Genomic DNA, 23,905 nt, shown 5'->3' with positions numbered 1-23,905 from the left:
TTAAATAGTTTTGGCCCACTTCGTTGTATCACTTCCTTTTCACCAACTACAAAAAACCATAGATGTAAAACGTCCGTATACATCCAAAATAGTACTGAGCGCTGGCACTAACCAAACAAGTGCTTTTAAACCCAAATTTGAAATTGAGACAGAAGGAGAAGTGATAGAAGAGAGGGAAGGGGTGATACAGGGGGAGGAGGAGGAGGGACTAGAAGAGGGAAAAAAAAGTGAAAAATAGAAGATGAGGAGGAGAAATGTTGAAAGAGTGTAGACAGGGACCCAGCAACACTTTTATTTTAACAACAGGGTAAACAGCGTAATGACACTTCTTGGTTTAAACACTTCCACTGCGTGTTATATCTGCTAATGAGCACCTACAGTAAGCCAGTGAAAACGCAAATGAACATGAACTCCTGGTGGTTTTGCCTGCTGTCTGGTAATGCTCTGTTTGCTATCAGTCAGATGCTGTGAAATATCCTTTTTTTTTCCCTATGAAGAGTGAGTTTCAAAAAAGTAAAACCCATTCAGTAGACAATTACAGCTTTCCAGTGTAACAACTCTTGCTTCAAATAAAAGCAACATTATCACAGTGCTAAACATAAATCTCCCAGACCACTATCTGTCTGTACATCACCAAAATCAATACAGATTTTCAACTATCTTGTTTTTATCTTATAACTACCCTCTCAGAATGACTGATAGATAGAGAGAGACAGAATGAATCAGAGATAGGGGACAGAGATGCCTTTACTAAGGTTGCAAAGTATCTATTTTGCTTGGAAGTTAAACTTTAATCTCCTCTTTTCATGTGATATATTCTTATTGGTGCCTTTGCACCAGGATCGTGCCACAATTTACTCAATTAAAACATTTTTGCCACATAAATATTCACAAAAATTGTAACAGGAAGAATATTTTAAGTGTGGCTTGCAGATTTAATGCATTGACCATAAACTACAACTGTTCTAATTAGTTCACTGAGAATTTTGTATTGTGTCATTCCCATCTCCCTCCCTTTATTTTACAACATATATTTACTGTTGTTAGACTAAAAAGAATATATAAAAAAAAACTTTTTAAAAAATGGTCGAAGGAAAATAAAATGAATACATAAAAAACTGGTAGAAGTTTTTCTTGTAACTGGGAAACAAGATGTTAAATGCGTGTAAGGCAACAAGAAGACTTTGTCATCTTTCTACTTGCTCTCCATAAAGTTCAGACTTCAGTTTAAGATCTTGGTGATCACTTTCAGAGATCTATGTGGTCAAATGCTGGCACACATTAGCAAGCTCTTACACCCTTACATAACGTACAGACCATTCTGGCCAAAATCTGTTGGTGGTTCCTCCTCAAAACTAAAGGAGACTGTGAATTTGAGGTTACGGGTCCTAGACTTTGGAATGCAATACCATTACACCTGAGATCTGTGGACTCTACTGAATCTTTTAAAGAGCAGCTCAAGACTTATTTGTAGAGTCTTGCTTTTAACTAGTAGTTTGTGTGTGCATTACTGTGTATTACTGTTTTTGCTTTGATTGTTGTGAAGCACTTTGTGATTTTTATCAAGAAAGGTGCTATATAAATAAATTTTACTTACTTACTTACTTAAGAAACATTATTTTTTCACTATTGTTTCTGTCTTTTTAATGGCAGCACCTCCAGAAGGGGGGCAGCATGGCCACAGTTCACCTATCTCCCCATGTTTGTTCTATTTGACTTCTTGGATGGGTGTTCTGTTAACTGTAATTTCCCCATTGTGGGATCAATAAAGTATCATCATCATCATCATCATCATCATCATTTACTTGAGCAGAGATGCTGAATTCCAAATAACGCCTGACAGCACTCACAACTGGTGAGCAACAAAGAAATCATGTGCAATCTTCAGTCACCTACTTCCTGCCTTCATGTGCCCCAGTATGGGCCAGCTTTGTCCTTACTAACTCTGTTTCCATGATAGTCACTATTTGATATGACCACCTTTATTCTTCAACATTGTCATGCTGAAAAATGAAGCCACTGCCAATCAGATGCTTTCCAGATGATGCTGCATGGTGGATCCGATGGTACTTTTCTGTGTTCATAATTCCATCAATTTTGACAAGATCCCCAACACCACTGCCTGAAATGCAGCCCCAAATCACTGACAGACCCTCCACCCCATTTTACAGATGGCTGTATACACTCACTGTCATACCTCTCTCCTGACCTCCTCTGTGCATATGTGGATAATGATGTGTTACCTTTGGCATATTTCATAGATTCAGCTAAAGAAATGGGAACAAATTGTGTGTTTTTGCGACAGGCTGCTAGTCACAAAGTGCCTAAGCATACAATTTAAAAATAGTTCTCTGCTAAGCTGTCTGTTATGTGTAGGCACAACGCTCCCTCGAGTTAGGTGTCTTTTTATGCTTGAATGAGTCCTAGGTCAATGTTAAGTGGCTTAACAAACAAACAAATTATCATGAAGATGGTCAGAGACAAGGACTGGACTGAAAATGAGTCAAAAAACAGCATCACAACAAAAGAACACCAGAAAGCCTGGGGTGTTCCAAGACTACAGTCTGGCTCCTTGGAAGCAAAATAAAAAGAAATGAGTGGTGGTCCAAGACTTTTGCACCATATTGTATGCCCAACATCAAAGTAAGACAAATGGCTACAGCACCAGGCAGCACATTTTTACCACACACAAGCTAATGTATCACAGCACATTTGATTAATAGCCAACAATAGAAACAAACAGTGTATGGGAGAATTTACTGGGCAAGTAGCACTCAGTGCTCCTAAAGCATGAGCAAAAAACATGAAATAAAATATTTAAAAAACAGAGCTAGCCTAACAAAATAAAAATGTATATATAACCAGTGTTTATTAATCAAATAAAAAAGCCATTCAAAGATTCCTTTTTTTGATTGTGTGGAATGAGCAATTCATTAATTATTGCCACTCAAACCTTCATCAGTGTTATTCACAAGGTCTGAACAAATACAGAACCTGAAATGTAACATCTGGGAAACAAACCTGGGTTGCAGAGATAGTTGTAGGTGCATTTTACTTTTCTTTTCAAAATTAATTTCTACCTCATAATAGCAGATGATTGCAAGCAACCGTATAAAAACTATAGTAAACTATAGTAAAAAACGTGGGTTACCATGATGCACCAGTGCTCTTTGTATTTTTTAATGTGTACAAGCATTTAATGTCCAGCCTCTGACTTTTCTCTCTTTACTTCTTTCCTCTGCTTATCTTTCCTGCTGTTACAGATTCTTGCTATGTCACCTTCTCTTTTCTTATCACAACCTTCCTATCATTTTCCTTCCACATTTTGCCCCCTCTACCGTGTTGTTCTGTCCTTCTTTTTCGTACATTGCTTCTGTCTTTCACCTCTCCTGATCTTCTCTTCCTGACTACCAACACTTTATTATTCAGCAGGGCTTTGCAGGGACACTGTGAAATCACCTATTTCACGGATAACTTATCGTGTGTGACACTTTTCACACATCAAACGGCAGATCCTCTGACTCTATCTCTCTGTCTGCCTAAGCCTTCTCAGTAGTTTTGTCTTAGTACCTTGCTTTTACCATGAGAAAGCAGAAGCACACTCCAAACCACAGACAAACTCAAGCACCGAAGTCTTCACTCGGTAATTACATCTGTCACTAAAAAGCAGATGTATCAGAGCATGTTAAATTGCTCATTACTATTATTGCCTCCGGATTATCGTGAAAATGATTGTTCTGATTAATGTTAGTCACTCGATACACAGCCTTCCAATCAGTGAAGCGCTCACTTTGTTGATTTTATGAGTCGCATTACACAGTGGTTGGTGCATACTGCTACAAAGAGCTAGGGGCTGTATTCCAAAAACATCCTAAGGCTAAAAAGAGCTCTTACTCCTAAGGGTGGTGTCACTCCTAACTTTAGGACTCTTTTTTTGTTCTAAAAGAATTCCCAAATCATGTGGTTTTAAAAGCAAATCCAAAATTTTAAAGATGTTACAGGTTTTTCAAACTACTCCAAAGTCAATATGATCTACATAAAAGCAGCCAGGGCTGCTGGCAGAAATTCACAGTGCTGTGTCACTGTTTATACAAGTACAATGATGAAGAACAATTACAAAAATGGTTCCATCATCATGATGTTGAGAAACTGGAAAAATACAACTAAAATATGTCAATCAAGCCAAAATGCACAATTTAGAGCTTAGTTTTCCTTCACAGTGTTTAGCACCACAAACTACATGAACCCTGTTACTGTATTAAGCCTGAACCATGAAATAATTGCCAGAAATTTATTAGTATTGTTTTAAATTGGAGTGTTTATTGAAGCTTTAGAGCTTTTTAAAAAAAATTAATTTGCATATCGTTAGCCTCGTCGCATAAATGCCTAAGTCATTTATTGGCCAAATTATGATATCGCCCTATTTGAGTAGAGCTAGGCAATTGTACAAATGATGTAGGTTTTTTAGGAAAAAAAATCTGATGATGTAGAGGTCTCAAGAACTCACAAAAACTCGCAAATCAAATATGATACACTTAGCATTACAGGGTTAAACAAAGCTGTTTTTTAAAGTAGATTTTCAGATAAAACTAAAATTACTAACATAGACCTGCTACTTGTCAATCAAAATTTTAAAAAAAGTCTTGAGTCACCCTTCATTTCTTTATATTTTGCTTCCAAGGAGCCAGAATTATTGTAATATAAGTGTTCTAGAGCAATAGGTCTCCAGGCTTTCTGAAGGACTTTCAAAGGCAAGAGAAATTGGCAAAGAACCAATTTTAAATTAAATTTTAAAATTTTAATCATATTATTCTTAGGGAAGGGAAACAGGAAAGAGAGGCTGAGGTATGCCCAATGACAAGAACTGTACTGAAAAGCAGTGGCAACAGGTCTTATGGAATCATAAATCCACATCTGAAATTTCTGGTTCTCATCTTTGTCAATATGTACAGAGGAGATCAGCAGAGAGGTACAACAGTGAGTGTCTACAGCTTCTGTGGAGGGTCTGTTTGGGGCTGCATTTCAGTCAGTGGTGTTGGAGATCTCGTCACTATTGATGGAATTATGAATGCAATATCAGATGGAAAGTGTCTGACTGGCAACAGCTTAATTTTTCAGCATAACAATGATTCCAAGCACTCTGCCAATTCAGTAAAAGCTTGCACGCAAGAAATTACAAGGAAGCTTGCCTAAGAAAGTTCAGACTGTGTTTAAGAGTGGTCATACGAAATATTGACTTTCAAGCTTGTTGAATTGGTGTATTTCCATATAGGTTTGCACACATTTCAATAATTTGCTGCACCTATTTTCTTTTTTTGTAGAAATATATAAACAAGAGACCTGTTGGCCTAGAGCGCTGCTGTCAAATGTTTTACTTGTACAATATGTGATATATTGGAGTGAAAACTACTTTAGCTATAGGTCAACCATCAGGCTCATCAATCTTGTTCATAATTAGCTGACTTGATGAGTAATACCAGTGGTAAGAGGTGTGATGTCCTGCAATTTTAATTCCTGACATTTATTTTTTTACACAGACTAAGGCATTTACTCTAACTTCAGATGGCACGACCAGTGCGCATGTTTGTGCTTGTTTATGCTTGTATTAATTAGAGCAGTTAACCACCATGCTGCTCTCAATATGCTCCTAAGACTGTAACTTCAAGGTGATATTAAAAAAGAAAAATGCCCTCACTTACAGTACAGTGTACCACATTCATGCCAAAGTACAGTAGACTTTATTGGTCTGTGACTCTGTCAGCCATGTGTAATCTAACATAATCCCTAATCTCCCCTTGGTCCAGTGACTGCCTAACTTTAATCCAGCTACAACCGAAATAAACTGAATTTGAGTTGCGTAGTCTGGTGTAATCCACTCAGTGTGCTGACAGCCACAGTGACAACACAGTTAGAGGACTGCCAGTAGTCTGAACTGTTAGACAGCCATCTGCCTCTCTCTTTTTCCTGTCCTCCTAAACACAAACTGTACCTTCCTGATTACTCCTACAACTCCTCCTATTAATACTACTAATAATAACTGCTATTCTTTGACTGCCAATGAACCATCTGTTGAAATAAATGGAACAAACACATTCTTTCAACACGGATTTTTTTTCCCCTCTTGCCTTCCCTCCTGACGAAGCCTCGGGGACGAGAGGAGTAATTTTGTATTTTTCTCATTTCATTATGCTTTGTACTACCCATTTCATTACAAGCAAATAAAGCTAAACAAAAACAAAACAAAACAAAACAAAAAAAAACAGATACCTCCTAACCCATTAAAAAAAGTAGGTTCCCAGGGCAGTGTGAATCCTAATCTTCATTTAAACAGAAGCTAACAAAGCATCCAATATTTACAGCTATGTGAAGTAGCTGGACTCTTTCATTATCCAATATGTGTTTGGTCTTTTATGTTTGGCCACTTTAGTGGTTTTCGTTTAGTGCTCGGCTTAAGCTCACATTTGGGTTACAAAGATTTTCTAAGCTGCTCTGGCATCATAGCTAATACACACTCTCAGAAGTGATGACTGCAAAACATCATACCAGCCTAGGTTTTCTTTTTTTTTTTTTTGGTTCACAGTTTCTCAGACATAGAACTTCCCAACCTAAAATTAACATGTAAACTTGTATGGCATCAGCATGATCCATCACTGTTGATAGACATGCCAAATAACACCTGCTGCACGCACGGCAGCCCATACACGTAACAGCATGCAAATCAAGAGCTTTCATTATGCCACAGACTCCTGTGAATCTCATTGATGTGCCTAATTGAGGGGACCAAGCTGCTTTTTCGATGACATAGCTGGATGCAAAAACAAAAAAAGGGCCGTCCACTGTGTCATGTTCTCTTCTTCGCTGCAGGGATGGTGCATAAGTGAAAATTAATACAGCAACAGATTTGTTGGACAAATACTGTGATAATTTGATCATCTGGTGTCTTTGTTATCAAACCCAGATTGTCATGCCTGGAATCTAGCATGCCGGTTGGTCTGTGGCATTTTAAATGAGCATGGAAAAGAAGCAGTTATGACAAAATAATTAATGGCTTTTGTGGGAGAATTCAGGATAAGTTGAGGTGGATGTGATGATGAGTCAGATCTGGCGGAACTTACCTGCCTGATTGGTTGTCACATTAAGTGACACATATTGCTTTGCATGGCCTTTGGCTAGCTCTGACACTCCGTTGATGGCTTCCAACAGGAAGCTGTAGTTGGTGTGTGACTGCAGGTCAGCCACCATCACTGAGGTGTTTGACAGGCCAGTGCGGCGTGGCAGAAAACGTGCATTAGGTCCACACTCTTCCAAGCCCCTTCCGTCTGGCAGGACCTGCCTACAGATGACATTATAGCGCACATCCTTCCTGCCGCCTGTATCCATAGGAATGGACCACTCTAAGAAGACACTGGTCTCATTGACATTGGAAATAGCATTACGAGGAGCAGATGGAGGACCTGAGAGAGATAAAAAAAAAAAAGGATTTAGAAGAAGAAAAACAAACACAACTAGTAATACACAGTAGCATTTTGATGAACAAGATTGTACAGTGAGCATGAGCGAATATAAAGTTGTTCTATCCTCACGTGTGCAGGCCATATTAGAAGGGTCAGAGTCAAGCTTATAGTATGCATCTTCACAGCTGCAAGCTGTGGCTCCCATCTGTCTGGCCACACTGTGAGGTGGACATTTACTGCAGGCCAAAGACTCCAGCAGTGAGCGGTAAAATCCCACTTTGCAGACTGAAAGACAGGGAGGAGAGAGAATACCATGGGATGTTTGGCATTGGATAAAGAGATGAGATTATAAAAGTAGGTATATAAATAGGAGAAAAGGAGTCACAGCGAGATAAATAAAAAAATTTAAAAAAAGTAAGGGAGAAAAGGCAGGACAACATGATTACTTCCTTTGAAAAAAAAAGGAGGTCAGCATCACAGTGGTAGGGAAATTTGCCTGGGTGGTTGTTTTGAGCTTCCTCTTCAGAGATATACAGTAGTTTGAAATTAAAAGAAGCATTTGTCACACTTTTTTTCTGCATTTTTTCTTTTGAAGTCTGATTTTTTTTTCTTATATCCCTCTAGGGCTTATTTGTTTTAGTCAACTTATTTCCCTGCTTAATCAAAAAGTTTTCCTTATTGAAGGATTCACCTTCTAGTATTGTCTTCAGCTCAGTGATTTATAACCAGCACCTGATTAACTTTGTACTTGCATCTGCTGCACAATATTGGTGCCATATGTGCAGCATTTACAAACAAATACTACAAGAACAAAAACAAACAAAATTTACTTTCCTCCCACACAAACACACACACAAACACTGATCTCAGGCTGATCTAAGTGGGACAGGTAGACAGGAGGGTGACGCACTATGAATGTTAAAAGGTAAGGATACATCAACAATCTCACAAACCAGCTTAACGATTTTGCTTCGTCACCCAGATCATTTCTGATAAGCAGAGTTCTATAAGTTATTGCAAAGTCAATGGCAAGTTTCTGTATCACTAAGCTCGACAAGGGAGAGAAGTGAGGAAAAAAAATGTCTCTGCTTGTCCTCTAAATTTAAGAGTGGCTGTTTTCACTCATTGTTTCTTAGGGCAGTTATTCTGGAGCCCACTCAGACCGCAGCTGTGATTAAGAACTACATAATTAAACCTCAGGTAGGAGGACAGGAGGACAAAAACTAGGAAAGGAAACAATACAGGATGGTTAAAAAACAGAGATAAGGTGGGGAAAAGGAAATGATAGGAGGAGGAAAGCTAAGCTTACAAGGATGAGACAAGGAGAGAGACGAGAAGAAAGGATGAGACAAAAGAAGCCTGGTGGGATGTTTGTGTGCGTTGCGTGTGTGTGTGTGTGTGTTTCAGTCGTTAGGCGGCAGTGGCTCTGATTCACCTTGACGGAACCTTGGTCTGTTGTCATGGAACATTAGGCCTGAAAAATTCTCCCTCTGCCCTGGATCACTCTAAGTCTCACCTTTGCTTCTCACACGCACGTACGCACACACACACACACACACACACGCACACACACACACACACACACATACACACACCTACACACATAAAGAAACAAGCTTTTTATAAAATCTGTCTGGCATTTAGAATGCCTCACACACACTGTAATTATAAGTTGGGATGTTTTTGTCACATCTATGAAGCTGGTGAAGCTTTGAAAGAAGACAGAAATACATCTGGTGACATAATTTATGTTCAGCTGCTTTTGTATGGCTGGTTTTATTCATATGTTTTTAAAAATGTTTTTCACTTTTTGTGTATTTTTTTGTTTTATTATGGTTTTTATGATGTTTCAGCCTCTGTACTGACGGTTACTCACTCACTCACCAAATGTGCTTTGTGTTGAGCTTATGATGCACTACCCTCAACATGGGTGTGCGAGCCAGGGCAGTAGGACACACCTAATCTTTTTGTGAGACTGTTACCACACATACACACACAAACACACACTTATGGTTGCATATAGATTTATTGCCATTGTCTGGTCTCTACCTCTCCTTGACTTCATCCTCCAAACCCCCATGGTCAAATCAATAAAAATGGGGTGGCAGCTCATTTCATATATACAGACAAGTGTGTTTGTGCCTGAACAGTAAAGCAAAGTGTAGGTGAGTAGATTCAAAGTGGCAAATAATTTTTAAAAAAGGAAAAGAAAAACTTCTTAATAATTTCTGATACTAGGTTGAGCTACGGTGCGAAGATGATGGATTATCTTTATTTATTTTTCATCTCTTTTTGATTTGGTAAGCTCTCATCACCTGGTGCGTCTGAGTGAGTTTCTGTCTGCGTATGTGGCACTCCCCAAATATCACCTGTCAGTCAAACAGTATGGTGTGGGCACAGTGTGGTATAATGATGGCTCCCTACTTGGATTTCCTGTTGAACTGGTTTTGACATTATAGATGCTTTTTTTGTTGTTGTTTTCAATTTGTCTGTTGGCCATGGTTGTGGCCAGCTGTCCCTCAAGAGAATAATTCCATAAGCATACACACAACACAGAAAGGCAGACACACACATACACACACACATATATATATTTGAGATTAAGTCATCTCTGTGATCCAGAATTGTTCCTGAGAAATTGTTAAAACACTCTAAGTTAATGAAAAGTATCAGTGTTTGACATTTACTGCTTATGCAAACTAAATCTCTATTTGCTAGCTGAAAAATGGAAAACACTGAGAAAGAGAAGTCCATCTAGCGTTTGGAAAGACTGATAGACTTTTCCTGCCAGTGTGGCGTAAAAGACGAGATGATGTGCTCTGATTAAATTAAAGTAATGTATGGAAATGTCTTTCCCCTGGAAGTTGTAAATGATTATGAAAATGATATAAACATTTGCAATTCAAATGTGTAAACTGGTGTGAAAAAAAAAAATCCATTGCATGGCACTTTAATAAAAGTCAATTCCAGTTGACTAATGAGCACTTGTTAAGGTATTTATTATCATTAATTCTAGTTCATTTCCATTTAGGATAAATAGATTATCCATGCTCGACATGAAAATGAACAAAGAACATGCATGGAAATGAAGTGTGTACATATATATATATATATATATATATATATATAAAAAAACCGCATGAGTACAACTGATTTCATATATCATGACTACATATCAGTATCACTGCCTTCACTTAATTATGCGCTAAAGGATTTGAATGCAAGAGGAGCATGAAGGTCAGAGACGCAAACTGGAGGTTGAAAATAGGATAAAGTGATTAAAAAGTCACAGAGAGTAAATAAGAACACAGTCTGGAATCCCCAACCAAGAAACAGCTGAAGGGCAGCTCTAAGGTCCACACTGTAACTGTCAGGACAGGAGTGCATCACGTGCATGTTGTCTAAATTAACTTTACATGGCAACTTATTTACTAAAGGTTTATTAAAGATTAAAGTGCTTATTTTTGTGCAAAAGTTAAAAGTGAATTTTTTTTTCACTGCTTTCATTTATGCTTTTATTACCTGTGTCTTTCTAAACCATCTCTCTTCTCTTCTTAGATGTTTCACAATAATTTGTTTCCACATGCAAGTACAGGCGAGCCCTTAGATTCAGTGCTTTCAGTGAGGTGCTTTAATTCTTTAACCATCTCAAAGGCACAAATAACTGAAAACACACATGTACACAAGCCAGCAGACACACTTCCCGTGGTGAGATTAGTTATGGTCATGGCTGGCTGACTGAAATGGTTCATTCCTCATTGTGAATGCAACCTGAATAGACAGCGTTGGTGGTATGTGCATGTGCGTATGTGTGTGTTGCCCTTGGGCAAGCTGTCTTTCTGATGCCACGCAGCTCTTAATGCACAGCACAAAGGGTAATAGGTAATTAATATGCAATACACACTAATGTGCATTTGTGTGTGTGTTTGACTGTAAGGTTAATACGTAATTAATATGCATCACACACTGGCATCCCGGGCAATTAAGGATCCAGCGGTGTCCGTTGATGCTTCTTAACGAACGTCCTCTTTAATTGGAAACATTTCACTGTAAACATGTTGATTTATATGACTGGATGTCGTTTGGTGGGATTAGAGGGAGTAAGCGATTAAGGCAGAGAGAAGGAGACGTACTGAAAATAAAATGAAAGAGAAGTTAAAGTTAAGGGCCACATACTGTGTCTGAAGAATGGATTTAAATTCATTTATATGGGCTTAGAAACTATATGGATGAATATATATATATATATATATATATATATATATATATATATATATATATATATATATATATATATTTTTTTTTTTTTTTTTAAGTATCACTTATGTATAATTACTTATATTAATAGCTCATTACTGCTCAGACCTTTTAACATGAAAGCAGTATTTCAATCTTGTAGGTTCAAGAAGAATTAATTTTAATAATGCATCACATGGCTAGAAAACTATACACATCCAACTAGAGTAAATCCTCTAACTCTAATTGTCCAGTTGTTTCTAGTGCAGTTATGTTGCACCAGTGAATACCACCAAACAGACACGCCTAGATGAAATAAGTATGAAAAAGCAAATGGCTAACACCATTTTGTGACATCCACTTCATTTCCACCTTTCCCGTCACTCTTCCAACTGTACACAGAGTCAGCAGGACTGACAGAAAAGTAAACTTTGACAGAAGAAGTACAAATACTCACAAGGCTGAATTTCAATGCATTGCCTATATTGTTAGCAGATACTATTGTGAACTAATAAACCAGCTGAGGAAACACAGTAAATATCCTGTTCCTGTGTTTGTCCCACAGCAAACTACTGGCCTAAGAATCATAAACATAACGTGTTTGAGGGTGTGCATCTATGAGAGTTTCATACCTTTATTATTTTTGTGTTGCTGTGTTTGTGTGCATGCTTCTGCATGCGTGCATGTGCCAATGCATGCTCAAATTTGTGCATGTTTCTGTGTGAACACAAACAAAGACGGATGATAATACTGCAATAATACACAATCAAGTCAATGGGGTTTTCCTGTCTGCGGGTTGACAGAGGAGGTCATTGTTCAGAACCCATTTATTCTCACAATCAGACCACAAGCAGAAACCAAGAGGTCAAGCATCCAGGTCACAACAGTTTTTGAACAAAACCCAATTCATTGGCTCAGCGAATGTCTAGGGGGGGGGGATTAAATATAAGAAATGTGTGATAAATCGAATATCACGATATGCTGACCTGATGGCTTGAAAAAAAATAATTTAACTGACCATAAAACATATTATAGTGCTATTTCAGCATTTAGTTGACATTCATTTACTTCCAAATATTAGTCTCCATCAATGGACCAACAACTGTGAAGAAAAATTGCACCCTTGTACACAAACTAGGTGTACAAGGGTTGGGATCTCAGTTGCACAACTATGCTCTTACAAAAGGTGATGGGGCAGAAACACATGACAATTAATTGTGAATTTCTTATGACTTTAAATTCATCAAGGCGCATGTATGGTATAATGCAGTATGACTTTATTCCCAGCAGATTTTTTTTGAGTTGTTTTTAATGAGACAAATGTTACAAGAATTAAAAAAATAAATAAAATAAAAAAAGCAATCATCCATAGTCTTTTCACTTTTATGTCATGATGTTTTAAAAATGTGAAAAGTATTTCAGCTTCACTGTCACTTGTTTACAAACCTATCAGACTCAAAAAAAGGAAAATAGCATGCCAGTAATGCATCATTGCTGTAATGTTGTCAATGTTGTTTTATATAAACTGTTGGAAACTTATCACCTGTCTTAACTGCATTATGGGTGATATAATACCAGAATGACCAGTAATAAGCCACCACTGGCTCGGACTCTGGAGACAACCAGGCTTTCATGGAAAGAACCTCGCTCTGCTGAATGATATTATTAATATTTCAGCAACTGCAGGAATGCGTGTGTGCATGTGTGTGTGTGCGTGAGCTCTTGTGCTTACATCTTTGTGAGGACAAGTGGCTGTCCCGTTTTCTTCTAAGAGATTTTCTTTTAGGGGTATTGTGAGGATGGTGCATTTGTCTGTTAGGGTAACAAATGGGGTTATGGAACTACCTATCTTGGTTATGGCTGGATCCAGAGGTATGGTAATGACAATGCACTGAGTCAATCAAGGTCCTCACAAGTATAGATAAACACATGTGGGTGTGTAGGCATGTTAACAGGGGCAATGGTAAAAGAGAGGAAGCTCTTCTGGGAAAGTCAGTTTACCCAACAAGCACTCAGGAAGCACTTTAGTTGTCATGACAGCATCACCACGTGGAGATGATGGGGTGACGGAGAGCGGGTGGAGAGAAAGCGGGAGAGAGAGTGTGATGCATGAGGAAAGAGTTCGGTGAAAGAAGCCATTAGCAGTTTCCAACTGAACAGGATCTAAAAAGATTAATGGTGTCTCTTTCTTTTATAAATCCAGCCAATTCATAGTTCAGGAGATGATGGCTTCCTGCCACGTGCAGATTTTTGCCATCATCATCTTTCACTATGATGAAGGGTGACAGAACTTTTCTGTACGGAAATCTGAATACTCTAAACTCAAATGATAGAAATTATAAATAAATTATAAATTATCCTAACATGTCAGAAAGTATCAGCACTACTGGATATTTCAGGCCCAGTGAGTTCTGATTAAATTATTTAATCTGGACTGCAGTTTGCACACCGACACCAATACTGAATTATATAGATAAATGATAAATGTATAAGAATCAAAAAGAGAAAAGGTTACATTTTCTCAATTTGTCACAATCATGTCATAGAAAATGATTAGATAGAGGTGGTGGCCACTTTGTTAGGTACACCTGTTCAACTGCCTGTTAATAAAAATATCTAATTAGCTAATCACGTGGCAGCAATTCAGTGCATTTAGGCATGTAGACATGGTCAAGAAGACCTGCTAAAGCTCAAACTGAGCATCAGAATGGGGGAGAAAGGTGATTAAAATCACTTTGAATATGGCATGGTTGGTGATATCAGACGGGCTGGTCTGAGTAATTCAGAAAATTCTGATCTACTGGGATTTTCCTAGAGTTTACAGATAATGGTTCAAAAAAGAGAAACTATCCAGCAGGTGGCAGTTGTCTGGGTGAAAATGCCTTTTTGATGCCAGAGGTCAGAGGAGAATGGCCAGAGTGCTTTAAGCTGATGAGAAGGTAACGGTGATTCAAATGACCACTCATTACAACCAATGTATGCAAACAAACATCTCTAAATGCACAATACACCAAACCTTGAAGCAGATGGGCTGCAGCAGCAGAAGACCACGCTGGGTGCCATTCCTGTCAGCTAAGAACAGGAAACTGAGGCAATAATTTGCACAGGCTCACCAAGACTGGACAACAGAAGATTGGATAAATGTTGACTGGTCTGATGAGTCTCAATTTCCACTACGACATTTGGATGGTACGGTCAAAATTTGGTGTAAACAACATGAAAGCATGGGTCCATCCTGCTTTGTTCAGACTAGTGGTGGTGGAGTAATGTTGTGGGAGATATTTTCTTGGCATACTTTAAGCCCTTTAGTGCCAACTGAGCATCATTTAAACCTCACAGCCTCCTGAGTGTTGTTGCTGACTATGTCCATCCCTTTATGACCACAGTGTATTCTGATGGCTGCTTGCAGCAGGATAACATGACATGCCACAAAGCTCAAATAATCTCAAACTGGTTTGCTGACAATGAGTTCAGTGTACTTAAATGGCCTCCACAGTCACCAGATCTCAATCCAGTAGAGCACCTTTGGGACGTGGTGGAACAGGAGAGTCTCATCATAGAGGTGCAGCAAACAAATGCAGAATTAGGGCATTCTAAGGCAGTTTGGAAGGCAGAATTGGATCCAATCTAGTACTAGCAATGTATAAGAAAGTGGCCAGTGAGTACATTTCCCTTCCCCTGTACTTTCATATAACCTTACCATCCAGAAAAAAAAGAGCAGTTTTTTCCTTTTACTACTTGAATGGTGTGCAAAATGAAAAAAGAAAAAACCCGTTAGGATATAGTTATGTATATGTGGTAAGCATTACATGGCAAGAAAAATGTAATGTACTCAACAATCTCCAAAAATACACGGGGAAAAAAAAAAAGAAATCAACACCCACAGTGAGTTCATGTCAGAACTCAGATCCTTATCAGCACGTGATGGTAATTCTACTGAAATGACAGATGCTGCCATGATCGCGTGTGTAGCTCTGTGTTATGCAAGCGACTGTAATACCCTTGTCACCACATCATCAACCACAAGCCTCACACTGTAAGTGTGAGCTGCTTGTTCACTATCCCCATAAATCCCTAGAGGGAGAAGGCAGAAAGCTTCTTCACATTACTATGCCAGTGAGACAGTTTCTGATGGCAGCATCACCACTGTGGCCAGATCAAGTTTGACATATGCTGCAGTGACGTCTGACAGGCAGGCAAACACAGACGAACATCAGGGGAGCCCTGGCACTGAAACAAAGTGTCGTTACGGGAAATCCAGCTCTACCCATGACACTTAGACAGCAATCTTTAAACAAAATGTTAAAAATGTTGAGAAATATGCCACATATTTAATAATTAGAAGCATTTTTTTTTAAATTACAAGTAATTCTACTAATTGAGTATACTAGCAGTGACACTTGTTTTAATTTGTATCCCTTATCTGCTGTCTTTTTACGCATCCCCTCCCCCAACTTCCCTTCCTCTCTCCCCCAGTTTGCTGCCCGTATTGTACCTCTAAGTCTTTCTTCTTTTGTGACATGAAATCAGTGTAGCCCAAATCCAAACATCACAAAGCCTCAATCCCAGGATCCCAGTTGACCCCCCCTTCTCAATCCAAAGCATTTATCTCTTATTCTGTCATTTCAACATTCTGGTCAGCCCTTATTCCCTTTTTTCCACTTTGAATCTAGCCCTTATTCCACCACTGCATGCCCCCTTTCAATATTTATTGCATCATTCCTCTATTATTTTACTCTCTCATAAGCCATTATTCCATTATTTACTCTCAATGCAGTCCACATTCCAGTCAGTATTTAATCATCCTATATCAAAAACAATCTACTCAAACATTTATTTCAGGCCTTATTCTACCATTTGAACATTTTGGTTCAACTGTTCAGCCACAATTGAGTTCACATGTATGTGAACACCATATTGGTGACTAGACTTTAGAGGCATCATATATAAGAAAGACAGCTCAATGAATTCTGCCAACAGAAAGAATATCTTCATTTTTAGGTTGACTGCGCCCTTAAAGGGAGTCCCATCAATCAGCCAATGTCTGCAGACCTTTGCTCTGAAAATGATTATGCATGGAGGCTCCTTAAACAATGTTGAGGTGATGTCAAACTTTCCTGGGACTGACCAGTGCTGACCAGTAAATTGTATTTCCATCGCCACTTCAATAATTACATGCAGCAATGCTGCCTGAAATACAAGTGAATAGGAAATACATTTTATCTACATGGCCCACACACTAAACGCTGACAATGATACACAAATTTGATTGATTTATTTATTTCATATTTCATAATTTATTTATGTCATGTTGTGATTGCAATATTAAACAATATTAATGCACAACACTTAAGTTATCTTTTGTAGACAAGACTGTGAACATTTTTCATTCTTTTTCTGACATTTTTTAGACTAAATTAATTAACCACAAATTGGGTTCATTCTTAACCCATCTGAGGGTTCACTCAGTGTAAATTAGGATTTTAATAAACCAGAATTTGTGTATCATGTCCTGACAATACTATCTTCAAAACTTGTATACTTGTCTGTATTCTTCTTCCAGTGTTTCTTTTAGCTGATACAACCACATTCTGTCTAGTATTCATTCAAAAAAAGTCACATCTCAAAGACTGAAGTCTTTGTCTACACCCTCTCCTTTCCTAACTCTCTCTCTCTCTCTTCATCCATCTGCCCATTTCTATCCACAGTTATCCATCCTCAATCCCCATCACCCCTGAAACAACACTCATCCATCTCTTTGTCTCTATGCCCTCACACCCTGTGGTGAGGAATCTCCAATTTATCTTGTGTCCCCTTGTTATGCCTTCACTTCTCTCTGTACTCTTCCCATCATTCTGTCTATACATCAAACCATCTACCCATGGATATACTGCCCTCCTACCTTCAGTCCTATTAGGCTTACAAAGCTGCAGGATAGCAGCAAAAATAGTTGAATGTACATTCATATATCTTATATTGTAATATACCATCTGCATGGGTGCCATCTGACAAGATTTTTCTTTTATAAGATATTTATTTATAGAGTTTATAAACGCATACATTTTCTGGGCATTTCATTTTGTTGTGCTGACAGAAAACTAAAAATTCATGGGATTTTATGATGCATGATAATTTATTGCTATTACGAGTGCTGTCAAATGTAACAAAAGAGTTGGACAGTAGCAGAATGGAACAATAAACTGTAACAAATCAAGCACACAGATGTTGCTGCACAGGGATAAAGTACCATTTTCATAACTGCAAAGAACTCACACTATTCTTTACATGCTATGCATATGGTGTTTTGTGACTAAGTTAGTTCCACAAATAAGATGTACTTTCGAGAGAAAAGTATATTTGTGTGCATTTGTGTGTATATATATATATCACAAAGATGGCGTAAAGACAGTTGTGTTGATGGGGAATGAGGCAGATCTTTTAAATGGAAGAAAGTGAGAGAAGAGTCAAAGACAGCTGCAAGAGAGTGCAAATGCACTAGATGGCAGAAAGAAAAAATAAGAAGAAAGAAGGAAGATGGAAAAACAATGAATGATAGACAGTCAAGGAAAAAAAAAAAACAGAAACAGACAGACATATGAAGGGAGTAAGAAATGCATGAGCAAAAAGGCTGGGTAACAAACACACCAAGGTATAGAGAAAGACACACACCAAAGACAGAAATGGACGTGTGAATGAGATAAAGCAAGAGAGGAGAGAAAGATAAAAGACAAAAGGGAGGCTGAAGAGCTGTCCATAATGAGTTTTGTCCTACATTCACAAAGGCAACATTAAATCATGCTCTACTAAGCAGCACACACACACACACACACACACACACACACACACACACACACACACACACACACACACACACACACACACACACACACACACACACACACACACACAGCCAATACAGCCAGGATATACAAATTTCTTCACTCACTGTAATGCACTCTGACCTTCAAAACACTGATTCACCGTCTACACATAAAATGTAGTTTTTACCAATAAGGCGTCTCTCCTTAAACAGCTCTGTTTATTTTTAATAATGACATACACTGAAAGAACATAAAATTAAACTCCTGAAACACTGTGAGGGTTCTAAAAATCCAGCTCAACGGATATTTAGGATAATCACTTCTTAACAGGAACTAGAAAGTATTCATGCCTTGCCCATAAAAAGACACTGAATGTGACCCATAGCGGTATGGAGTCCAGGAATTCTTTCAGTGCCGGAAAAACAGAAATCAACACTTTATACTCAAATGTGACTGACTGAAATGCACATGAAAAAAGTGTTTACTAAGGCAGAGAACACATATGGTTACAAAGCTGCTACCGAGGAAACCCTGCCATGTTTCTCTCTGTAGACATTTTCAAAGGCTGTCAGTCTAACAGTTTCATGTGTATACAAAACTGTAAAGAAGAAAAACATCCCCCTGTAGCCTAATTAATTGTGAGGATTGCGTTCTACTCACTTCACTTCAGGATGCTGTAAATATGGACTACAATTTAGGAAAAGAAATTTGAAGAAATTATATTACTGTGAGCACCCGAGATGTTTTTATTCCAAAAGATTTAACTAATGGTAAAAATCTGCATTTCAAAGAATTCAAAACACTCCTTGAAGGTTGTTACAATAAAAACAGGTAAACCCTATAACTTTCTTCTGACACAAAAAGGCAGGAAGAAAGAGTCTTTGGAGTCAGTTTCCTGCAAGACAAGGCAGGGTCAGATTTTATTATAGTGACACCAAAATAACACCTTCACAACCCTTTGCAAAAGTGTACAAAGGGAGTGATGCTTTTGGCTGTCTCTTTATAGCTCAGTCTACACCAGAGAAGACAGTACAGCTTTAATCTTCTGTGCTGTCCAGGCAAGCTTCATGCATTTGCAAATCCCTTTGCTGTTATATGCTTAGCATGCAATTTTGGGTGGCAATTTTTTGGAATTCATAAAGAATTATAGTGTTTTAATGCTCTGTAATGATGTCACTGTCTGGTTACTTTTTTTTTTTCTTTAAAGTGATGAAAAAGTTTTCCTTTTCATTTTGTTTTACTTGCAATATGATGAATGAGAATATGCATAGCATGTAGAGAACGTGCACAGGGCTACATTAGTTTGGGAGCTTCCCTTCTGCAGCACAGTGATGACAAGCCCTTTATGGACAGGCCTCAAACCAGAGACCTCACAAGACAAAAAAAAAGTAGATTAATTGCAACAAGGAAAAAAAGCTAATGTCTGGTTAGGCCCCCTGGTTAGCCCAAGGCTTATAATATTTCTTAGTTTAGCATGTTAGCATGCTAATATTTACTCATTATCACTACAAAAAGAACTACAGCTCCAGATGAATCAAGACTACGCCACTCAGTAAATCCCGAGGCAAGGCAAATTTATCTTAACATTAATATTTATCAATCCATTAAACTGTTTTCAGAACTGACATGTATGCCAGCAGCAACATTGCTAACATGCTAAAGCAAAACTCTAGTCTACACTTTTAATTTACTATAAGCATTAGCTCTAGAACTTATATGTAAACATATAAGTTCTAGAGCCGAGGACAAGGAAAAATATGTGTGTCCATATATATATACACACACACATTTTTTTCCTTGTCCTTGGCTCTAGAACTTATATGTTTACATATAAGTCCTAGAAAGAATAAAGTGTATATATATATATATATATATATATATATATAATATGGTAACATGGCACAGAAAGTCATAGGGCTGCACTGTTTTTCAGTGAAACTGCTGCACTTACAGTGTGCTGTAATTCTCAATATTCTCCAGGCTTCATCTGACACAACTGGTCAAACCAAAATTAATCAAATGGCAGAAGTCTGTACAGTATAATTAGCTGTGTATAATTAGGTGGCAAGCTAATGAGTGGTAATCACAGCACTGTTGCAGTTCTTTAATCTTATGCCTGCACATTCCTTTCAGTATTCATGCAGTAGTACATAGCAGTATACAAAACCTTCAAAGGTGATTCTTTTTTAAATAGTACATATATAATCATGGTTTTCAATATTCATAACCACAAAAGTGTTGTTGTGGATCATTGATGTACACAGCACTGTTTTTGTCAGCCATCTGTAAGAGCAGTCTGACTGTCTCTACAATCTGTGGGAGTATGACTCCAGGCAGGCCAGTGGCCTACTGACTGCTATTTCCTAATGATCTCCCCACAGATATTTCATATCTGACGAAGTGAAGGTACTGTAGAGATGGTTGACTTTTTTTTTTTTTACCATTTGATTATTGGGAACTAATCAAAGCTTAGTTAGATGTTGGTTCCAAAAGAAAACCTACTTTAACATTCAATCCAGTTTCTGCATGTGGATACCTCAATCAGAAAAGTTAAAGAATAAAGTATACATGTTTCAGCACATGGCCATTAGTAGCTGAGAAACCAATCATTAACTTAATCACTAGAGACTGGTACTTAGGACAGGTCTGTGTAAAAATAAAATGCACAAAGAGTTACTAATAATCACACATTTCACTTTACTCTATGGTGTTGTGCCATTGCAATAAGTGTTTTCTGGAACTCCTTCTGAAATTTCTCCATGCCATTCAGAGCCACTCTCAGTTGCATAAGTGGAGTCTAGTGTGCAAGTCATATAACAGTAATTTAAAGACAGCACAAAGGAAGACTGGAGAGGCTGGAAGGAGAGAAAAATACATAGACCATGGGTGCCCATGGACATGGCAGTTAAGGTCAGTGGTGGTAATGTTTGGGCACGAGCTGGAGCAGAACAGTGTGAGAGCAGCAAAGTGCTGCAGGCCACAGGGGAATACCCTCCACTAAGCCAGAAAGAAACACTCACAGATTCACGCACACAGCATAAGAAGCACTCTTACTAAAAGAATAAACAGATCCAAGCATACACTCAAGCACACAATACTAAAAATAAACACATGGATTGATATGAAAATAAACACAGGATGAAGATAGCAACCAAAACAAACATACATGCATGTGCACTCACAACCCAAAAAAGGCAAAAAATGCGAAGACTGGACAGACTGAAAAACTGGATCTTCAATCATCAAAAAAGCTTCTAAATCAATCAAAATGATGACTTCAATATTACAACAAAATATACCCTCTCACCTTGACAAGATCCGTTGATTTCCTCAAATCCTGGCTGGCAAACACACTTCCCAATGGGCACCAGCCATTCTCCCTCTGTGCTGCAATGCATCCGAGGAGGCTCATATAAAGGCAGGGAGTTATTGACACAGCGGCCCACTACCTCTACCAGCTGCGAGGCTTCTGAGCCTGGGATTGTGTCAGGGAACTCAGCCAAGCTCTTCACCAAGAATGGGCAGCGTTTGTAGAAAACCCGTACTGAGACTAAAGCAATGCAGGCCCCTAAATCCTGAAATGCCAAGTAGAAGCCTTTCCGGGTCAGAGGACCTAAATCGCGGACTTCAGTGTTAAGCTTCATCACACGGTCCCCAAGGTCCAGCTCAGTGAAGCTCTCATCAGCTGCTATGGTATCAATTTTGATGTACCTGCTCTCCTTCATTGCCCTGTCTTCCTCTTCTGTCATCCCCATACCATCACTCATCTCTCCTTCCTCTATCTCCTCTTCGTCCCCATCTGTTTCATAGTAATACATATTAAAAGTTTCCTTGCAGGTCCCAACCCCCCCTGGCAGGCTGTTGCAGTCTCTCAGGGTGAACTTAAGCTCAATAAATACCCGCTGTGCACCCTCAGTCAGGATCCAATTGGTGTGGAGCCAGTTGTTCTGGTTTTGCTCCATCACACGGCACACTTGGTAGGTGTGGATGGGAGCATAGTTCTCATCTACTTCCCCGATCTCTTCCCACTGAGGAAGGAAAAAAACAAAACATGAACATTAGTCTGATGAAAATAATGGAAAATAAAATACAGGCAGTTCCTAATATATGATTAAATGCATAATAATCCAATACAAGTCCTACATTAAAAATGTAACTACAGTAAATTTTACTAAATGTGCTTAAACTATAGAAAGATGTTTTTGATGTAATGGCTTTAAATTTTGCAATATACGAGGATATTTGGTAGCTGATGCATCAACACGTAAGTCTCATTTTACTACAGTGGCTGCTTGGAGATAGTTTCATCTATCTTGACCCTGTCCTCCTTGAAAAAACACAGATATCAGTCATTTCTGCAGGCATGTTTTACGACCAATATCTATGTTTTAAACTGAAATTAGGCATCCTCAAGCGGTCGTCGACAAAAATCCTGAAAGAATACGCAAATATGGATTTCCTCAGATTTCTGAAAAGTCTATACAGAATAAATGGCATTAGATGTGGAAAAATTTAAACAATAACATTTTTTATTTTTTTATAAAGCACTTCATGCAACATTCCTTATTCATACAAGTGCTTCAGTATTTTGCCTTGAATGGCATAGCCTGGGATTGAACCATCAACCTTCCAATTATATCATTCTGCCTTCTGAGCTATGGGAACATTAACCACGGCCATCATATTGCCAAGAAGATAAATACTCAAATATGCATCAGTCTTTATTTATTATTATTTTTAAATGAATCCATATAAGAGAGGGAAATGTCTATTTACTCTTTTCCCAACTAGCTACTGCTTTTTTTAAAAGGTCATATGGACAGGTTTGGTCTTAAACTTACAATTAACATTAATAACATAGCATCCTATTCTGAAAAGTAAATGGTAACTGTAGAGTAGCACAGAGTACAATATTTCCAAAATTTGTAAAGCATAAAGTACTTTTATCTCCAAAATTGTATCCATTAACAATACTTAAGTAATTGTATTTATTTATTTCCACCAAAGCTCATCATGGTGTCATTAGCATGAAAAACGGAAAACTAGCCATAATATTAGCAGTTTCAGACTATGTGGATGAACTTGTCTAATTAAGCGTGCTGATATTTCTCAATATAATAACAAAGTAAACGGTTTTGATATCACTGTCAAAATTCTTGTATCATCCCTGTACTGTCTGAAAATTTGAAATTCATTCATACTCAGGCAGGAATTTGACACTGTGGTAATGCTGCAAGAATGAGCAACAGAAATGCTTTTCTGAAAGGATTAACACTGGGGTGAAAATTGTAACAATGGTGTGTGTGCATGTGTGTGTGTACGTGTGTAAAGGTATAGATAACAGAATAATCCTCATCACTTCCACCTCATTTCCTCCTACTGCAACAGAAAGAA

At 38.1% G+C, this 23,905-nt stretch overlaps 1 protein-coding gene across 5 annotated transcripts in view; it reads right to left on the bottom strand.

Moving 5' to 3' along the window:
- The window catches only part of epha5 (EPH receptor A5), a 57,263-nt gene that overhangs the window by 21,178 nt on the left and 12,180 nt on the right, over positions 1 to 23,905 (bottom strand). For 2 of the 5 annotated variants that reach the window (XM_030742109.1, XM_030742108.1), the window contains exons 3-5: positions 21,819 to 22,539; positions 7,584 to 7,739; positions 7,116 to 7,454 (exon numbers count right to left, since the gene is read on the bottom strand). In XM_030742109.1, the coding sequence (XP_030597969.1) occupies positions 7,116 to 7,454; positions 7,584 to 7,739; positions 21,819 to 22,539 (1,216 nt within the window). Of the gene's footprint in view, positions 1 to 7,115; positions 7,455 to 7,583; positions 7,740 to 21,818; positions 22,540 to 22,745; positions 22,967 to 23,905 lie in introns of those variants that run through there. The other 3 variants (XM_030742110.1, XM_030742111.1, XM_030742112.1) reach the window with 3 other exon arrangements.

Source organism: Archocentrus centrarchus, chromosome 12 (assembly GCF_007364275.1).
Source record: "Archocentrus centrarchus isolate MPI-CPG fArcCen1 chromosome 12, fArcCen1, whole genome shotgun sequence".
Lineage (NCBI taxonomy): Eukaryota > Metazoa > Chordata > Actinopteri > Cichliformes > Cichlidae > Archocentrus > Archocentrus centrarchus.
Note: the sequence above shows the minus strand (reverse complement) of the source record. Positions and strands in the feature narration are given on the sequence as shown.